We start from the raw sequence: 18,524 nt of genomic DNA on the forward strand, positions 1-18,524 counted from the left end.
AATGGATTTAAATTTGCAAAAAAAAAAAAAAAGACAAGTCTGCACAGAGGCCTTGATTGACAACTGATGTCCCTTTACAAAGGCAGTCTGAGGCAATTAATAATGAAAGAACTGTAGATAACAGAGCTGTTCATGTTGGTGTTGTGGAATAAATTGTAGCACAAAGAGAAACCACTGTCTAAAAGTTCTTCAATTCCAACTCTGTGCCAGATAACAAATGGAAAATACTAACTTTCCAGCTAATACTAACAATAGAACACGACTATGTGTCTTGCACATAGTCAAAAATCAGATTGCAGAACAGCTTTTCTCTTACCTTTAATTTGATTCTTTCTTATTTACTAAGGGAGTGATAATCACTGATTAGCCAAAAATTAAGGCATTTACTTTGTGCAGCAGAAGATTACTTTAAGTTGGAGCAGCTTTTCTGAACGACTGAGTGAAAGTATAGTTCAAAGTGTGTTGTTTGTCGCCTTTGGCAAATAACTGCTTACACCCGTAATCCTTTTAAATGACTCATGTTTTGTCTTCCCCGTATATCGAATCAGTGACTTCCTCCCCATAAAGCTGATAGTTGTGCTGTGGGGTTTTTTTTTTTTTTTTGTGCCAGGCTGTGATGCATTTATTTCTCTGAATCAGGAGCTTACTTGATGCTTTTAGCTCTCGCAAATTAACCGCGCAATTTGCTGTCGCATCACAATTTTCTGTGAAATTTCACTGAGACATTATGTGCTTTTGTGCGTCCGTATCCACATCTACCCAAATGACAGAGAAAGAGAGAGAGAAAGGCACGTACACCTGCATGCAAGGGGATATATATGTGTGCGTGTGTTTTTAGTGTACGTGCAGTGTGACCCTAAAGTGTACGGCAGGCCTGATCAGCAGAAATTACACCCAGATTGCCTTCCCCAGACAGTTGCTGCTGAGTAGCACTGAACACCAGATTCTGTAATTATAAATCTGTCATTATTCTCCTGGTCCTTTCATTTTCCCCTGGTGCCACGCTCTCCGTAAAGCACAGCCATTCAGCTGTCTCACAGCTGCATTTGCATGCACGCCCACGTGGGCAGCCGTCAACGCGAACGTGTGCCCCCACGCGCTCTCTGTCTCACATACACACACTGAGAGACACATACGCTCAGACGCACACACCCACAGACACTTTTGCAATCAGCCATGATGATTCGTACTGCTGACATTGATGTTGATTGAAACGCTGTGCAGCAAAGCGTGTCAGCGCTCGGGCTCCTGTTGTAATGACGGATCAGCAAAGTAAGTATGATGTGAAGAAATGCTTCGTTATGCGTCTGGGAGGACACGCAGTGGCGTGAAAGGCGTGCCAGATCCCAAAATCCTGCATGACACTGAAAGTGAGCTGACGACAGTGATGAGTGACCTGTCGCTGCAGAGACTTCCACTGTTGTAACCCTCCTGTTGCCCTTCTGGGTCAAATTGACCCAACCTCTTCCCTTCCTCCATCCTTCCTTCTTTCTTTCCTTTCTCCCTTCCTTCTTACACAATCCCTTTTCCCTTCCTTCCTTCCTTACCTCTTCTTCCTTCCTTGAACAAATCTGTTCCCTCCCCCCATCTTTCTTTCCTTCCTACTTTCCACAATCCTTTTTCCTTCCCTCCTTTCCTTCCTTCCTTCCCTCTTATTCCTTCCTTGAACCAATCTGTTCCCTCCCTCCATCTTTCTTTCCTTCCTTTCCCCTTCCTTCTTTCCTTTTTCCTTCCTTCCTTCCCTTTGCCCTTACTTCTTCCTTCTTTTATGACCCAATCTCTTCCCTCCCTCCTTCTATTTTTCCTTCCTTCCTTCCTTCCTTCCCTTTTTCCTTGACCCAGGAGGACAACAGGAGGGCTTTAGCAGTGGTGTGGTGGCAAATCATGGCCCAATGGTCAAATCTAACCCTCCAACCAAAATATCTGGCCTCTGACTAAAGCTGAAGTTTTCCCCCTTCATAGTCAGCAGCAGAACATTTGCAAATATTCTCATACAAGTTTCTGTTAATTACAGTCTAAAGTGAATTCTAATAAAAACATTGACTAATTACAATGATTATATTGTGTCTAAAACACAAATAGATCTTTCTTCGACAAGTGTGGATAACCTGTCAATTACACAAAGTGCACAGTGAGTGAAAGCAGTAATTGCTCCCTTCCTCTGTTTTCAGTTATTTATAAAATGATTAAAATAATATTACTGGCAGGTGAAAATGATTCTGATAGTTATGTTATGTGCCTCTTGTTTCTTTTATGAAATGACTGAGTCATAAACTGACAGATGCTCCAGTAACAGTAAGCTCGTCATAACTGACGGGAAACAGTGACACTTCCCAGACCTACGAGTTATAAACCAATTTTATTCTTGAAAGAAATATTGTTAGCATACAGCACATCTGTAAAAGCGAACACTAGAAGAACACTAAAAATAATCCCATAAAACTAAATTTATATACTGCCTGATGCCTAGTGTAAAGGATAGATTCATCCAAATTATAAAAATGTCATGAAAAGAATGACAGCAACTGTGGGATGAGACCTTTTCAAATGTCATTTTTTTTAGTTGTAAGTAGCACAAATTGGTTTTGTTCAATTCTGTTTTAAAAACGAACAGAGAGAACGTCAGATATAACGATCTGGACACATTTTAAAATGGCTCAACTTTTTCTTTTTCAAAAACTTTCCCACCCTGTGCTTCCGTGTTGCTGTTATTGAGTGTGTCAGTCAGTGTTCTCGACCTCGCTGTGTTTCTCAATGTACGCAGAGCTTCCCGCTGAAAAAACAAAACACAAACAATGTCACTCTGACTCCAACACTTCCAGGAATTTAAATCAAATTTAGCAAAACACACTGTGGCATCGTAAAATATACCCATACAATATCACTCCACTCAATATGATGCGAAGCCTGCGGAGCTAGTTCAGGCAGACAACTCAAGCTGCGCCCATCCTGATCAGATGATCAGTCACATGCTCTCCTCCTCCAAATAGGGCGGGTTACTTAAACCCCCCAGCTTACCTGCTCATCCCTGGCTATGCTGCTGCCGCTGCTATTTTCTGCTCTGCTGCCTTGCTGCTGCTTCTGCATACATCTCGCTGCTGCTGCTGCTGCTGCTGCTGCTGCCCATGAGATTTTGCAAACCCACCACCTCCCCAGCATCCACCTGTGGGCTCTGTCTCTATGATCTCCTGTGGGGTAGCTGCTTCATTCCCTGTCATGTCTGGCAAACCAGATCATTCAGGGAACGAATAACTGAGACGGAGCCTGACGCCAAACCTGCTGCAGCCATGCTCAAAGATACCTATGCTGTGCTTCAGCTTGCAATGCTTACAATCAATCCTGCTGCAACCATGCTCAAGAATATGCTAACTATGCTGTGCTTCAGCTTGCAATGCTTATACTCAATAAATTATTTGTTCTCATTTCAGAGTTGCCTGAGAAGAAGAAGCGTATCATTGGCCACAGACATTACTGTGCTTCTTTCTCATTCAGTGTTGGATATATAAAAAAAAGAAGATGACTGATGGTCAACACTGTATATATAGTTCCTGACCTGCTGAGAGGAAAACCTTCATACTGCTGGAGAAGGTGCTGCTGTTTAATCTGGAAATACAGACAGGTGGTTACGTCAGTTTTGACATGAGGGAGCTGGTGCTCAGCGGGGCACGGCATGACGAGAGAGGGTGCGATATTGGAGTCGACTGGTCTAGTTCAGGAGAATCCTCAGAGCGCGCGCTGCCAGCCTGACAGCCAAACTAACAACCAACAAACAAACACACTATCTCAGATCTGCAAATCACTATGCACACACTGAACGCTATACTCCCATCACCGGTGGTAGAAGAATATCCTACAAAGAGTGTGACACATGGCCACTCTTCCTAATTTTGTCCCCATATCTTGTCCGTGTTAAAGGGATACTTCAGCCAAAATCAATAATTCACCAATTTTGTACTCACCATCATGCCAAGGAAGGGTTTGGAGAACTTCAAAACGCTTTTGGAGTTCCAGGGGGGGTCCGGCTGGCAACAGATTTTCATAATGGCAGTGGAATGAGTTCACTTTTGAATGAAAAATTTATTTGATCTCTGTTTTTAGCCTTGTGGTGGTAGTAGCCCCCTGTGGCTGTGCAAGTTGCGCAAGATTTGCTGCGAAATGTTCTTCCGTGTTTACATCATACATCCAATGGTTCACAACGACAAATGAAAATCTCGCAGCAAATCTCGCACTTGCACAGCCATTGGGAACTACTACTACAACAAGGCTACAAAACAGAGATCAAATTCATTTTTTCCTAACAACTTTTTCATGTGGCGGCTTCAGGACACTTGGGTCAATACAGATGAGCAGTATGGAGGTATCTGGATGTTTCATTGTGTGCGTTTTTGGATGATTCAAAACTGAGCTCTATCCGCCGCCATTATACGAAAATCCGTTGCCAGCCGGACCCCCACTGGAACTCCAAAAGCGTTTTAATAACTCTGAAAATTCTCCAAACCCTTCCTTGGGATGACGGTGAGTAGAAAATTCGTGAATTATTGATTTTGGGTGAAGTATTCCTTTAATACTTGATCTATCTGAACAGCCTGCTACTGCTCATCATCAGGTCTGATAAACATTAAAACAAATATGATCTTATCTGTCAATGTGTCCTCTGACTCCTCTCCATCTGCTCACACCGATGACCACACTGCTCTTAGTTACCGTAGTGATCAAGGTGGGGCCGTGGCATTCGTCTACAAGTCTGTCGTCTTACTTTGATCTGGATGCTCTTCCTTCTCATCCGCTCTCACCCTGATCCTGGTTCTGCTCGAGGTGCTCGAGGTCTGTTTTTCTTTCGCTTCTGTTGCCAAGTGCTGCTTTCTCATAGTGGGAACCGTTGGGTCTTAATATTACAAAGAGAAAGCATATGGTCTGAACCTGCTGCGACTATATGAAACGTGCCCTGATGTCATTTCTGTTGGGATTTGGCATGACATGAATAAAAAACTGCAGATAAATAGCACTGTTTTGAATCAGTGTATTTATTTTTTATTTTATTTTTGTCTTCAGGTCAAGTGTCAAATTCTCTAAGAGGGACAAGACACACTCATTTGTATCATGCAGATCTTCCACAAGCAGCTTTCAAAGCCCCATCAGTCAAAGCTAAAATGATGTGATACCAGCAGCGGCAAGTGAGCCTTTAAAAATTATACAACCCTGACTATAATTCTTTTTTTTTTTCGGAATAGCCACCCTCAAGACAGGATTAGGCTCACCATTTAAAGTGCCAGTGTTATCATAAAAAAATATCTAAATGAGAATAGTTTCAGACTGAAAGGAGGCAGCGAGGCACAGAGGAGCTCGGAATGAAAGCTACGTTTTAGCAGCTTCTGAGCTAAAAAGGAAGATTTTTTTTACCCATCAGACACTTGGATAACACAGAGAGCAGCCTAGGGGGGCTTAACACTGCGCTCATGTACATGTGTACATGCAAAAACCACCACCACCACCACCACCACCACCACCACCACCCCTCCCGCAACCTCCATCACAGAAGAGCTTTCAAAGTCTGGTCCATCCCGAGAGGGGCCGGCCGGTCGGTGGCTGATGTCTGGGCTCCATACATTTTTAATGAGGCCTCTCACTTTCTCCACAATAGGCACTATACCACCAGACTGCAGTGCGTCAACACATCCTAATGCTCCCTCGCACGGGCAGACGCACACACACAAATTTTTGAACACCCGCAGACAGGCATGTGCAAACAGCCATGTATACATGCGTGAGACAGCGATCAGTTTGTGATAAATCCTGTTTTCTCTCTCGCGCTGCAAATCGTGGTTTCACACTCTCAGCTGAAAGGTACAAAGGGCCAACGAAGTGTTAAATGAAACTTAGCGCAACGCGTGAAAGCGTGGATCTGTTCTTAGCAGGATGTGTCTTATTGATTGGTTTCCTGCGCTTTATACCATTACACACCCCCCCCCCCCCCCTTCTCCATCCCACCCATCCCAGACTATCTGCTGGCTCCTAACTGAAAAGGCCACTTTACACACATGTAAACACCCACAAACACATAGTAACACGCACACACACGCGCGCACACGGCGGCAGAGACTAAACGTATCCACAAACTGCCTCATGTTGTGTACAAATCCTAAGCAGCAAACCTTATTGCAACTGAACATAGCATTGATTTTCATAATCCTCGGCCTCAAATTTCACTGTAATCCTTTGAAAACTGAGCGAGAGAGGCAAACTGACGGAGAGAGAGAGAGAAGGAGGGAGAGAAACAGAACAGAGAGGAAAATGAGAGAGAGAGAGCCGTGGTATATACAAGTGATCAGAGGCAATAAAGACACGAACACATACAAATACACTATATGCGTGCATGAGGCAAAATAAGATTGTGGTGCTTTGTAGCACTGAGCATTGGGAGTTCAGTATAATCATGGATGGATTAGTGAATGGACATTCTGGGAACAGGCCCAAAGGGTCAGGGAGCCGTGGGCCAGAGCCTCAGTTTTAAGTGTGGATATTTCTTCTAGAAAAGTCAATCAAGCCGCTACAAAGAGATGCAAAATGACTAGTGAGATGCAAAAACCCTCACAGGGAGATGAAAAAAACAAAAAAATCACAAAAGACGCCAAATCTCCATGGAGAGGTGCAACAAATGACCAGAGAAAGGTTCAGATTTTCCGAAAAAGACGTGAAAAAAACAAAAACACAGAGAGAAGCAAAAATGGCCACAGCGAGAAACAAATCCACTAAAACGTGGAGACAAATCACCTCTGGGCGTCTTATTTACCATGTAGGAGGTGCTGCGGGTGGCTGGGCTTTGACATGTTGGTGCTCAGTGGCCCATTGTATCATAATCTGTCCGTGGTAGTAATGTGTGGAGGAGTGGAGTGGATTCTGTGTGCGCATGGACCTCGCATGGATGAAAATAGGGCAGCCTCCCACCCTGTGACATATCCTCCCTCCCTCCCGTCTGGCTTTTCATTGGAATTCCCTTTCGCCGCTCTCCACAGAACGGGCTTCAATGAGGACATAAGTGCCGGCTTTGAGAAGCCCCTCGCTCCTTTGTCAGGAGGTCTAAACCCATGTGTTCACACAGCAAGTGTCCCCGCCGCCCCCTCTCTATGATTAGCTCACTATCCGATCCTCCCCTACCTTAATTCTATCAACACTGATGGCTGCTATTGATGGGTTTGAAAGCATAGGTTTGTGTGGGTAATTACAGTTTTACACCACAAATGGATCTAAATGGGTTTTCGTGACACTCTATTGATCCTCAAGGGGTAAATTGGTCTTCTTCTTTTTTTTTTCTGGGCCCCCAGAGTGGTGCTCTGAGGTGTGAGGAGGGGCTTGCACGGCTCTTTTCTAACCGAGGGGGTCAACAGCGGCACAGTTCAGCCAGCATTCACACTGCGTTTCTCATCACCGAGCATGTTTCTTTTCCTCATTGAATCTGCACGCTGAATGAGAAATGATTACAAACAGAGTCAAAAGAGTATTGGTTGGAGGGGAAATGGGCTGAAATAGCAATTTTCTCCTGACCTGGCTGAGTGCATTATTTCTGAGCACATCGTGAAGATAACCATTTACCATAACAGGCGTGCGTTCCTTTTATACCGTCAAATTGTATGGAATAATAATCACTTTTAAATAAATAAATAATATCCTCAAATGTCTTGGCATTATGATGGATCCTTTTTCTATAAGGCGGCGTAGGGTATTGTTGATGCCATCAGCTGCAGCCCCAGAAATGCTTGCATGAATGGTTGCATGGATTTCTGGGAATGGCTTCTGCACAACATTATTTTCTTATTTTTTTATCCACAGTTTCAGCCAATCAAAGCTTTGTAGATGTGCCACCTCCTAAAACTTGAATTACTGCCTGGCACATCTCCAACTCCGCCAACCAGCCAAGGTGCTGTAAACAGGGTCACTATCTATTACAGTGTTGAATGGTGGCCAGATGTGTTTTTGCAAAAACATTGTGATGCCACAGTGAAGCTGATCTTTGACCTTTTGGATACCTTCATGTTATAATGGTAAACATTTGCTTTAAATTGGGTCATAATAAGAAATAATGGGTATAAATGAGTGACTTATTTTGTGGTATCACTGTAACCTTGACCTTTGACCTCAAAAATCTATTTAGTTTAATTTTAATCAAACCTGTGCTTTGTCAGGTCACCATGAACTTGAGTTCATGGTGACCTGACAAAGTCACTCATTTATACCCATTATTTCTTATTATGACCTTAGACCACCAAAATTAAATTACTTCCAATCTTGACTCCAGGTGAGTATTTGCGCCAAATGTGAATGGATTCTCTAGAGTTGTCCATGAGAGATTGAGTTAACAAGGCCAACACTTTGTTAAAGAAATCACTGTGGCCATGGAGATCTCTGTTTTAAAAGCCATACCAGCAACATCACTAGGGTTGCCTTTTTTCAATACAGAAATATCTCAAGGATTAGAGGCTTTCTCTCCCAGTCTTATTCAGAAAAACTTAAGCATGCTTTTGTCATGAGCCAGCTTGATTACTGCAACTCTCTGTTTATGGGTCTTCCAATCAAAACAATCCACAGATTACAACTTATCCAAAATTCAGCTGCACGGGTTCTTCTAACCATGACAAAAAGATCAAACCACATAGCTCCAACCCCCTGCAACCTTCACTGGCTGCCTGTAGTCTTCAGAATTCGATTTAAAATACTCTACTAAGGGCTGGCTTTGTTTGAATGAACTTCTGTGTGTCTTAGTATCTATTGCTGTTTACTTTTTTTTAATTTGTTGTCCTATCTCTATGTAAAGCACTCTGAACTGCTTCTGCATGATATGGTGCTATATAAATACATTTGAATTTTGAGAATGGGACTGATGGATGGGCAGCCTGAAAACATAATGCCTCTGGGAACACCTGCGTCTTACAAAACGTTGATCCATGGGTCAATAACAGGTCAATAACATAATCTTTAGTACTGAGCTACAAACATGGTGAGAAACATTGTAATGATTATTTGATTAACACAGTGATTATACAACCTGACCCTCACATTAATCACTTTAAAAATAAAAATAAATCTAACTCTCTAAATTTGACTTATTTACAAAATATCATTTTCTCCCTTTACAAACAGTCTTCACCCAACATGACTAACTTGAAGCTAGCTCCTCTCTGGAGCCTCTACCACAGTCTTTCTATCTGTTGGAAATGAGATTAGGGTGTGTGGTTAAGGCAGCAGAGCGAGTCGTGCACTTATCAGAACGCCGGCGGTTCAATTCCAGGCTCTCCTGGTCTGCATTTTGAAGTGATCCTTGGGATGCTGAACCCCAAACTATCACCGATGTGTCGGTGCTTTTTTGTTTGTTTGTAAATGGGTAAGTGTGGCCTCCATTGTGAAACCCTTGGAGTGGTCGATAAGATTAGGAAAGAGTTATGTAAGGGGAGTCCATTTACCATGTAGAGCAAGGTGAACACTCCCCTTCAAACACAAGACTGAACAAAGCAGAGAAAACAAAAGGGCACTTCAGTCTGGTAACTGAGTGCCTTATAACAACAACAGAAATTATGCTAATGCTAATACTGCTACTACATATTGCTACTGCTAGCCCACCACTAATCATGATAATAACAAACCAAATAAAATCCACTTTTTCTCTCTCTCTGGACACACACTCACACATGTAGCCTATGCATATACTACAAAAGACAAAATTATGATGAATAGGGAAGAAAGAGAAACAAACAAGTAATCAGCATAAAGTGAGGGGCGTACAAGTAATACACCCATAAAAACGCAAAGTGAATCTTGTAGAGTAATGATAATAATGAAAAAAAAGGGACAATCTTGTTGTCAGTGTGGAAAAAGACATTAGATGAGAGAGAGGAATAGAAAACACAACTGCCTTATAAAACAGTGTTCTGAACTACTCGGATGAAAACAGGAATAATGCATTCTTCCAAACACATCTGTTTATGGGGTCACTTCACCTGGTGTTTGATTACAGTCATCTCTCTCCTCTGGCTGTTTGATTAACTGACGGTTTGTTTGATTGGAATCAGTTGCTGCCGTCTGATTGGGCTACTCCGGTAGCTGTGCTGCCGCCTGATGGAAACGACCCGCTCTTGAGGTTGCAATTACCTGCCTGATTATTCACCGGAAACATTCTTATCCAAACACCTTGGGGCTTTTGAAAGATTAACAAGTACTTGTATTTTCCATTTTACAAGACGTAACACTGAAATATTCATGTGTCTGTTTGTGTCAACCACTTTTTGGAATGAGATGCATTATTGACTCAGGCTGCCTTCTCCTGTCTTGTCCGTTGTTTCCTGATGTGAAGGCAAATGCTCCGTGTTATGTCCTGTATAACCGTCTTTTATTCCAGCGTCTGCTAAATAAGCTTGAGGCTCCATTTTCTTTTATGTCCTTGTGTGCACACACTAACTGGCGGTGCGCTGTGTCGTTGTGACCTTATGAATTCCCCCCTTAGGGCCGGAGGAAATTATCAATAAATCCATTTCTGTGTTTTAGTAGAATATTAAGCTGCATTGCGAAGTGGGTGGCATCAGGACGAGCGGACTCCAGCTGTTTGGTATTTGGAACAAGGCTCGGTATGCATCATGGAGCTGTTCCTTGGCATTACAGTTATTGCACACCAGGGTACATTATCTTTCCATTACATCAAGCACTTTGATAGAGTCATACTCTCAGGGCACTTCTAATTTAGGCGTAGGTCTGGGAATTTCTTATAAGCACTGCCTTTCTTTTGCTGATACCAGCTGATCCTTGTTGCACACCAGATCTGTTATGTTGGTTCATTTAAGCTCCATTCATGCTGGAGAGTGCAAATAAATAAAGGCTGATATTGCCTGGCGCTGGAGAACAGTTCACCAGTTGGGGCCTCCATCTAATTAGGCTCTGCACCCACGTGTTCATTGTGTATACCCCTGAGGATGTTTTTCAGCGCTGCTTCCTCACAAATGCAATGCGGGGGTAGCCGATAACATATTACCTTACATCCGTCTCACCTGCAGTAAATGGTTAAATTTATGACGAGCGTTATTTCTTCGCTGAACTAGTTTCTGTGTGTCTTGTGTGAGTCATTTTTGGACTGACATTGCCAAGTCCTGTAAGGATAGTAATTGGATTTCCAGAATAAGCGAAAATCTCCTTTTCTCTCCGCGCCCTGCTCTGGTAATTGAGGTTAAATGAAATGGTCAACCATGCACTAAACCTCAGCGGGTGCTCATCAGCGGGTGTGTACAGTAGAGAGACACGTTCTTATCTAAATTCTCACCGGCTAAACAGTATATATATATATATATATATATTTTTTTTTTTTTGGAGTGGAAATGTCAAAAGGTATCAAGGTAGCTGGGACTTGTTGAGTGGGTCAACTGGAGCAAACTTTTGGATCTTTCTGTTCGATGCTTTAACATATCCGGGCTTGAATGAGGAGATTGATTTTAGACCCTTCCTATAATTTCTAAGATATATCTCTGCCTGTGATAACTGTCATGTGATTTAATCATATAATTACTAAACATATTCCTAGACATGTCTTCGTGATAGATCCTTTTTTGATATTATCCTGTTCCTGAAGTCTATCCTGTTCCTGAAGTCTAAGTTGGGTTTTCTGTATTTTTCTTATATATATTTTTTTCCCCAGATACATTTCTGTGGATATACTTTTCTTATTTATTTGTATGAACGTGTATGAATGTAAGGGCACTTTGTTTGTACGTGTTTTTATCTTTTTATTACTGATGTCTGCTTCAATGGCACACTGCACTTTATGATGATGATGATGATTCTATGTGTTTTTATGTTATGTGTTCTTACGTTTGTAATGATTGTACCAGCAGCATGGCCCTTTATCCAAACCAAATTTCTCCCACGGGAGACAAATAAAGTTGACTTTGACTTTGACTTTATTTGTTTGGCATGTCCTCATAACTTATAAACATTGCCTCTATTATTTGGTTGATATGCTTACAATTGAATAACGAGGAGTTTCTCCATCGGCAGAACCAAAGATTCTGCGACAATAAAAAAGTCTCATATTATATTATCATATATTATTAGTGGTGGAAATGCTGGGCGAGCCGACCAGCGTTTCCTTACTTTCTGTTTCGCGGACGCTGCCTGGCAGGTCATGGGAATAACGCCGCCGAATCGCTGTTTATGGTCGGACTCGGAACCACGATGGTATCTGATCGTCTTCGAACTTCCGACTTTCATTCTTGATGAACGAAAACATTCTTAGTAAGACGTCCGTCTTGCGCCGGTCCAAGAATTTCACCGTGCTAGCAGAGGCTCATGGTAAATGTAGTGTGAAAACCCTTTCCAAGGCTCCTCGTTGTCCCTTTAAAGGCTTTTACGCATCACCCTTGTCTCCTGTGAGTGAGTGCCTGAAGTAAGCCCAGTGCCTTTTCGTTACTCTGGTGTCACCTCTTGTTGATAATGACAGGTAGCGGTTTCAGGTGTTTTTTTATTTACTTTTATTATGGGGAGTATTTGTGTGTGTGCAAAACTCACCAGACGTCCTCTGCATCCACATCGCACTCAGCCCCGAACTGGCAAATGTCGCAGGTGGACGTCTCCTTCTGTCCGACCTCAGTCGAACCCTCTCCTCCTTGAAAGTGACAAGAGAAGGAAGACAGAAGAAAAAACATGTAACGCCTGTTTCACCCTAGAAAAAGAACACTTTCCTGTCTGTTTTTATTTTTCTTAAAGCCCGGCTGCTTCTTTCTCAGACAGTGTGAATAAAAAAAACAAAAAAAACTGCAACAAAGCCCCGTAACAATGCACCCCTGACAACGCAGCGTGACCGTGAGAAATCGGCCTCGGACCAACTGTGCATTTACATTTTGCCGTATCCCTCCATAATCCCACAGAAGCTATCTCCTTCATCCATTCACTCCCCCCCACACCCTCCCACCCCACTTGTCTCCACCCTCCTCCTCCTCCACTCCCTCCCAGACTCTCCTCGCCTGACTCTCATCTATCACTCTCAAATCCCCGCTGATCTTTTTGGAGTCCCTCTTTTATTTCATCGCTGCTGATTTTCTCGCGCTGTGAGTGCGACGACTCCTTGGCGGCGGTGTGGGTACTGGCGTCAGGCTTATGGCGGCTTAGGGACCCCGTCGGTGCATATCACGCCTCATGAGCGAAAAAAAAAGAAAGAAAGGAAAAAAAAAAAAAAGAAAAAAAAGGCAATCTGGCCAATCTCAAATTGCATTCTCCTTACCACAGAGGACTCCTCCACTCTCTGCACTCCTTTCGCTCTTCGTCTTCTTTCCCCCCCCTCGGCCCCTTTTCTCCATTAGACGAGCTCTATTTTTAAACTTACTGGGTCCCGTGAGGAAAGGAAGACGAAGAGGTGGAACTTGGCATCATTTCCCCATGTCATATCTTTAATCTCCCCAACACACGCACACACATGCACAGACACCCACACCGCTGCCACCGTGCATCTCTCCCCCGTGTCGCCTCTTTCATTTTCGCCCCCCTGAAACTTTTGTTATTTCTTGTGATCCCCTGTGACATGCTGGATGAATTGGAGAGAACTCCGGTTGAGAGGGTTTAACCTGATTTTTTCCGCTGTCAAGCTTAAGTTGGGTTTGACTCTTACATTAAGGTCAAAGTCAGTTAACTTTACTTTGCTTTCTTTTTGACTGTTGAATCTAGTTAGCATGGGACACGCATCCTCCAATAACTCTCCGCTTGGATTTTGTTGCTGTTGGGTCAGATTATCCCAACAGCCTCATTGTGTCTCTTTTGCCTGTGTCCAAAAAACACAATGCAGCCTGCGAGACTGAAAAGTTCCTTTGCTGCGGATGTTAAGCCCCTTTCAAAACATCCTTGCCTTTGCTTTCGATGTTTTTTTTTTCTTTTTCCTTTTGAAGCTGTGTCTGAAGCTGCAGGTGTTGGAAACCGGCCACGTCGGTGAGTCAGTGTCCTCTGATTGCAGAACATTTGCAGTCAGGTGGCAAGATGTACATTCTGTATTCACAGCTTTACCTTCAGGTCACAGGACTGGCAAGACTACAAGGTGTGAAGCCGCGCTGGCACGTAGCCCGCCCTAGTGGAGCCTGAATGCCAAATCATTTCAGTGGGTACTGCACAAACCGTTTCAGGGAATGTTCTCATATGTAATTTTGCAATCAATTCTATCTAAACTTGCTTCCACTCCTTTATTCATTGGGCTTCTGAAAATTTCCTTGAAATTTTTCCTGAAAGCTGCCTCTTTTTTTTTCTGCATAAGGATAAGGTGAAGGCACATCAAAAATAATGGCTTTTTAGAGTGGTAAAAAAAAAACATTTTGACAAGGAGTTTGGAGGTGCCGTGTGTATGTGCTCAGAGAAAAGACCAGCAGCGATTTGAGCAAAGCTGCTAACTAGACTGAAAAGGTAGAGCTAATTAAAAATAATGAGCTGTGTGAGCTGTCTCTCTACCAGCTGTCTCACCTACTGATATTATCATGAACCTCATCACAGATAAACAAAACTACATATCAGTTCCTCCACCAGCCTTGACACAAACCTTTCATGTTTACCTGCAACACACACAGAGCAGGAAACACTTGGCCACACATCCCATCATCACTAACAATACAGATAATACAAATGTCCTTATACCAAGAGTGATGCTATATGTCAATACATAATGATGATACATTATCTCTATGAAGAAATGATCATCAATGCATATGTATTTCCTATGCATGTTTATGGACAAAAAGAGTCAAGGGCAGCTTTTACAACATATCCCTATCAATGCAAACACTTGACATGTGCAATGTACACTATACACTATTTCACGCAACACTAAACTATTTCATTTGTACACATTGCATATTTATCCTGCATACATCTTAATTTGTACATTGCATATCATATTATGCATATATTGTACTGTATATTTCATTGCATATTATTTATTTTGTGTGTGCTGTGATTGTTGTGAGCCTTTTTCTTTTTTTGGGCAGTGTTCCAATTTTGTTGTACTGGTGTACGTCGGTGTGTGACTGTGCAATGACAATGAAGATTGATCTCATCTTATTAAGGGATGCTTGGAGTTGTATGTCAATAGAGAAAAACTGTCAAACTAAATATATTAGTGTTGTTTGACACAACACGTCTCACATGTTCTTGAGGAATATTTTTTCATTCACTCTTGCTTTGTTGAGTCTTGAATTTAAAATTGAGATGTTGTTGAAATGATATGGATTTATGTCGTTACAGCTGTTAAACAGTTGCTAACCTTGGTTTAAAGGATGATGGTGCTGGACTCTGGACCGCAGGCCAGTGCCCTTGTCCTTGATCGTACCCTGTTCCCTTACCCCCACCCCATCCATGGTTCTATTTCTGTAGTCAGTTTTCTCTTTGCCTGGTTCATTAAAACAACATGCATAAATTAAGGGATTTAAATAAAAATAAATTATATAATAGTTAATTAAGTAAGAAATGTCTTTTTCTGTATCTAAAAAATATATTCAAAATGAAATGACTCTAAAATGCACTCCAAAAACAGATGAAGGACAGAAAGACAAACATCTAGCGCTCTAATTTACTTACTTGTTTTTGATTTATTACATAATAATGCACAAGCTGTTGTAGCTGCTTAAAGTGAGTTTCTAATAATTTAATTTTATATCAGCTGGAGTGCCATTAGCCATCTGATACGCTGCAAAAACCCTGCGTCTCCCATTTCCATTGCGTAACTTTCATTAGACCCTCCATGCCATGATAAATATACATGTATTTCAGACTACATGCCCCCCAGCCTTTCTGTTATAATCTGTAATCTCTGTCACTTGGGTTCATTTTTCAGATTTTCCTCCCGAGCCACGAAAAACATTACATAACTCACAGTATCGCTCACAGGGCGAGAGCTACTCCTCCTGACAACAAAAATGATCTTGATGTAAAAAAAAAAAATTGAACCCCCCCCCCAACCTTTAAATTTTTACCAATGCAAATCCATGTCTCGTGATTCATATACTTTCAAGGCTTGTTGTCAGTGTTGTCCTCAAGTGCTCAACTGTGCATGACAGTTCAATTATAGGGGCTTGTTTTGTGTCTCACATCTCTCACATCAGAGCGGAGGAGCGGCCGCCGTCGACACTGGAACTGCCTCTGATTGAATTAGCCAGGTGTGACTCTTTGACCACTGACGTAAATGTAATTTCCCTTATTTCCACCTGTCGTGTACGTCGTGGTGTGTGAAATTTTTTTTTTTTTTTTTTACAGAGCCTCTTGCAGGCACTGGAGCTGGCCAGCCTCTCTAGCCTCTCTGTACTCTGTTAAATGAGTAGCTCCACATAAAGGCTTGTGGGCAGGCAAGCATGTAAGCTCTCCCACGACTCTCCTCTCCTACAACTGCACACGAGAGAAAAAGAGGGAGAGGAGGAGGAGGAGGAGGGAGATTGCCGGTACACATTTCTCGAACACCTGCTCAGATTTCTAATGTGTGAGCATGTACAGAATGTATACGCACGACGCAAATGCCAAAAATTGTGCGCCCTCTTCCTCCTTCCTTCATGTCGTTGTTTTTTTTCCTTCCTCACACAACAGCTGACACTTCTTGTATGCACACACTCTTACACACTTAGACCCAGATCCCCGTGCATGACACTACAGGCACAATTACCAAAGGTGACTGGGGACAAGCAGTGTTTTCCACTCCTCAAATCCCTGATAGAGTCTCCTGTAGCACTAAGACAACATCTCCCCTGTTTCTGTGTCTGCTAATCCCTGGAATCAGCAGACACGGCTGTGTAATGACTGAAATGATTAGCCCTCAGAGCGCCCCGACCATCACAACCCCCCCCCCCACCACCCCCACTGCCAGCTCCAACATCCCACCTAGTATCGATCCGCCCTCGGATCGGATCAGACCAGACTGACCTCCTCTGTGATTTCTGTCCTGGCCTCACCTTCAACTCTAACAAATCCCATCTTGCCTTTGTTCCTTTTGTTACAATCTGCTCAATCTAATAAACACAACTCTTCTCTCCGTGTTAGTTTTGAGTGACTTCATCGAGAAGAAGAAGAAAACGAAGAGGAGAGGAGTGGGAAAAAAAAAAGTTAAGATGTATTTACAAAGAAGAGAAGAAGAGATTAAAGTAAACTGATGACTTAAAGTGGAGATAAGCGGGATAAAACGACAGAGGAGCAACAAAAAAAGAGGTGGATCAGTCACAATGGTGCCACGGGGCTTCCTCTTAGGGTTAAAGAGCGTCTCTAATCCTGTTACTGGTTTCTGAAGCTTGGCCATGCTGTAAATACTATGCACGCATGTATGCACACAGATTCTTAAAAAAAAAAAAACAGAATTCTGCAATGTGACTTCTGCATTTTAAACACGAGACCCCACTGGCGACACTGGGCCATTCGCTCGCTGGGATGCCGCAGAAAATAGGAAAAGGTTGACGGCGAGGGGAGGAAAGCAGTGTGACAAGGTCGGAGCTCATTTCGCTGCAACAGCTGGCCGAGTCACTGTGGTGTGAACGAGCGCTGGTCGACTGGTTCAGCCCCTGTAACTGGTGAAATAGAAACAAGGACAGCCTCTGTGCACAGGGAGCTGGAGGGAAATATATCTGCTGTAAATGGGTTTATGATATTTGTTTAAAAATGGTTCTAGCAATGAATCTAGATTTCAATTTGCAGGAGTAAACACTGGTAAATGATAACCAGTTGCAGTGCAAACCATTTCTCTTCTTTTTATAACTAAAAGAGAAAAATACAGGAAAAGGACGCACAGTAGGCCTAATATTGCTTTTATTGTACATCTGATTAAGAACTTCATTGGAAACAAGCTCCAACCACCATATACTGCCACAGGGCAGTGGCTGTGTGTGGTTTAGCATATATTACCTTGTGAAAAACACAGTAGTGATTCAGCCAACAGATGCTAACCATTTCACTCTTACTCTACAGTAGGGTTTTGTATGTTCATGGAATATATTTCCTGCCTATAGGATATCAGTGAGTGAGATTTTTTTTTAATGAGCTGTCATGAATGACCCCGAATAAGGGCCTTATGTTCCCACAGTCCTATGTTCCCACAGCCCTATGTTCCCACAATTCTAAGATTTTTCTCAAAATTAGGCCCTATGTTCCCACTGGACTCTCTACCTATCTGGATTCTATCTATCTGGCCTGTCTAGCCTCTACCAGGTCTTTTTACTAAACTTAACCAACTCTTTTCTTCATTGCCTAAACACAACCAATGGTGGGACCAAAAGGCTGTGGGAACATAGGGCCTAATTTTCAGTGACAACAAAAGTTAGAAATGTGGGAACATAAGGCTGTGGGAACATAGGGCTGTGGGAACATAGGAATGACCCCGAATAAGGGTAGGCCTAGATGTCGTAATCATGAAGTAAACACTCATCAGTTTCCATTAATCCATAAGTTTTCTCTGCTGCCGAACGTGGTTTACAACAAAAAAGGTTATAATACGCCCTTTGAGCAGTGCACATCTTCAGCTATTGGAAAGTGACAAGAAAGGACCG

The 18,524-nt window shown here is 42.6% G+C and overlaps 1 protein-coding gene across 1 annotated transcript in view; it reads right to left on the reverse strand.

Moving 5' to 3' along the window:
- The window catches only part of tmeff2a (transmembrane protein with EGF-like and two follistatin-like domains 2a), a 131,370-nt gene that overhangs the window by 20,582 nt on the left and 92,264 nt on the right, over positions 1-18,524 (reverse strand). Inside the window, exon 5 of the mRNA XM_083996570.1 lies at positions 12,541-12,637. Within this exon, the coding sequence (XP_083852696.1) occupies positions 12,541-12,637 (97 nt within the window). The remainder of the gene's footprint in view (positions 1-12,540; positions 12,638-18,524) is intronic.

This window comes from Trachurus trachurus (assembly GCF_905171665.1).
Source record: "Trachurus trachurus genome assembly, chromosome: 21".
Lineage (NCBI taxonomy): Eukaryota > Metazoa > Chordata > Actinopteri > Carangiformes > Carangidae > Trachurus > Trachurus trachurus.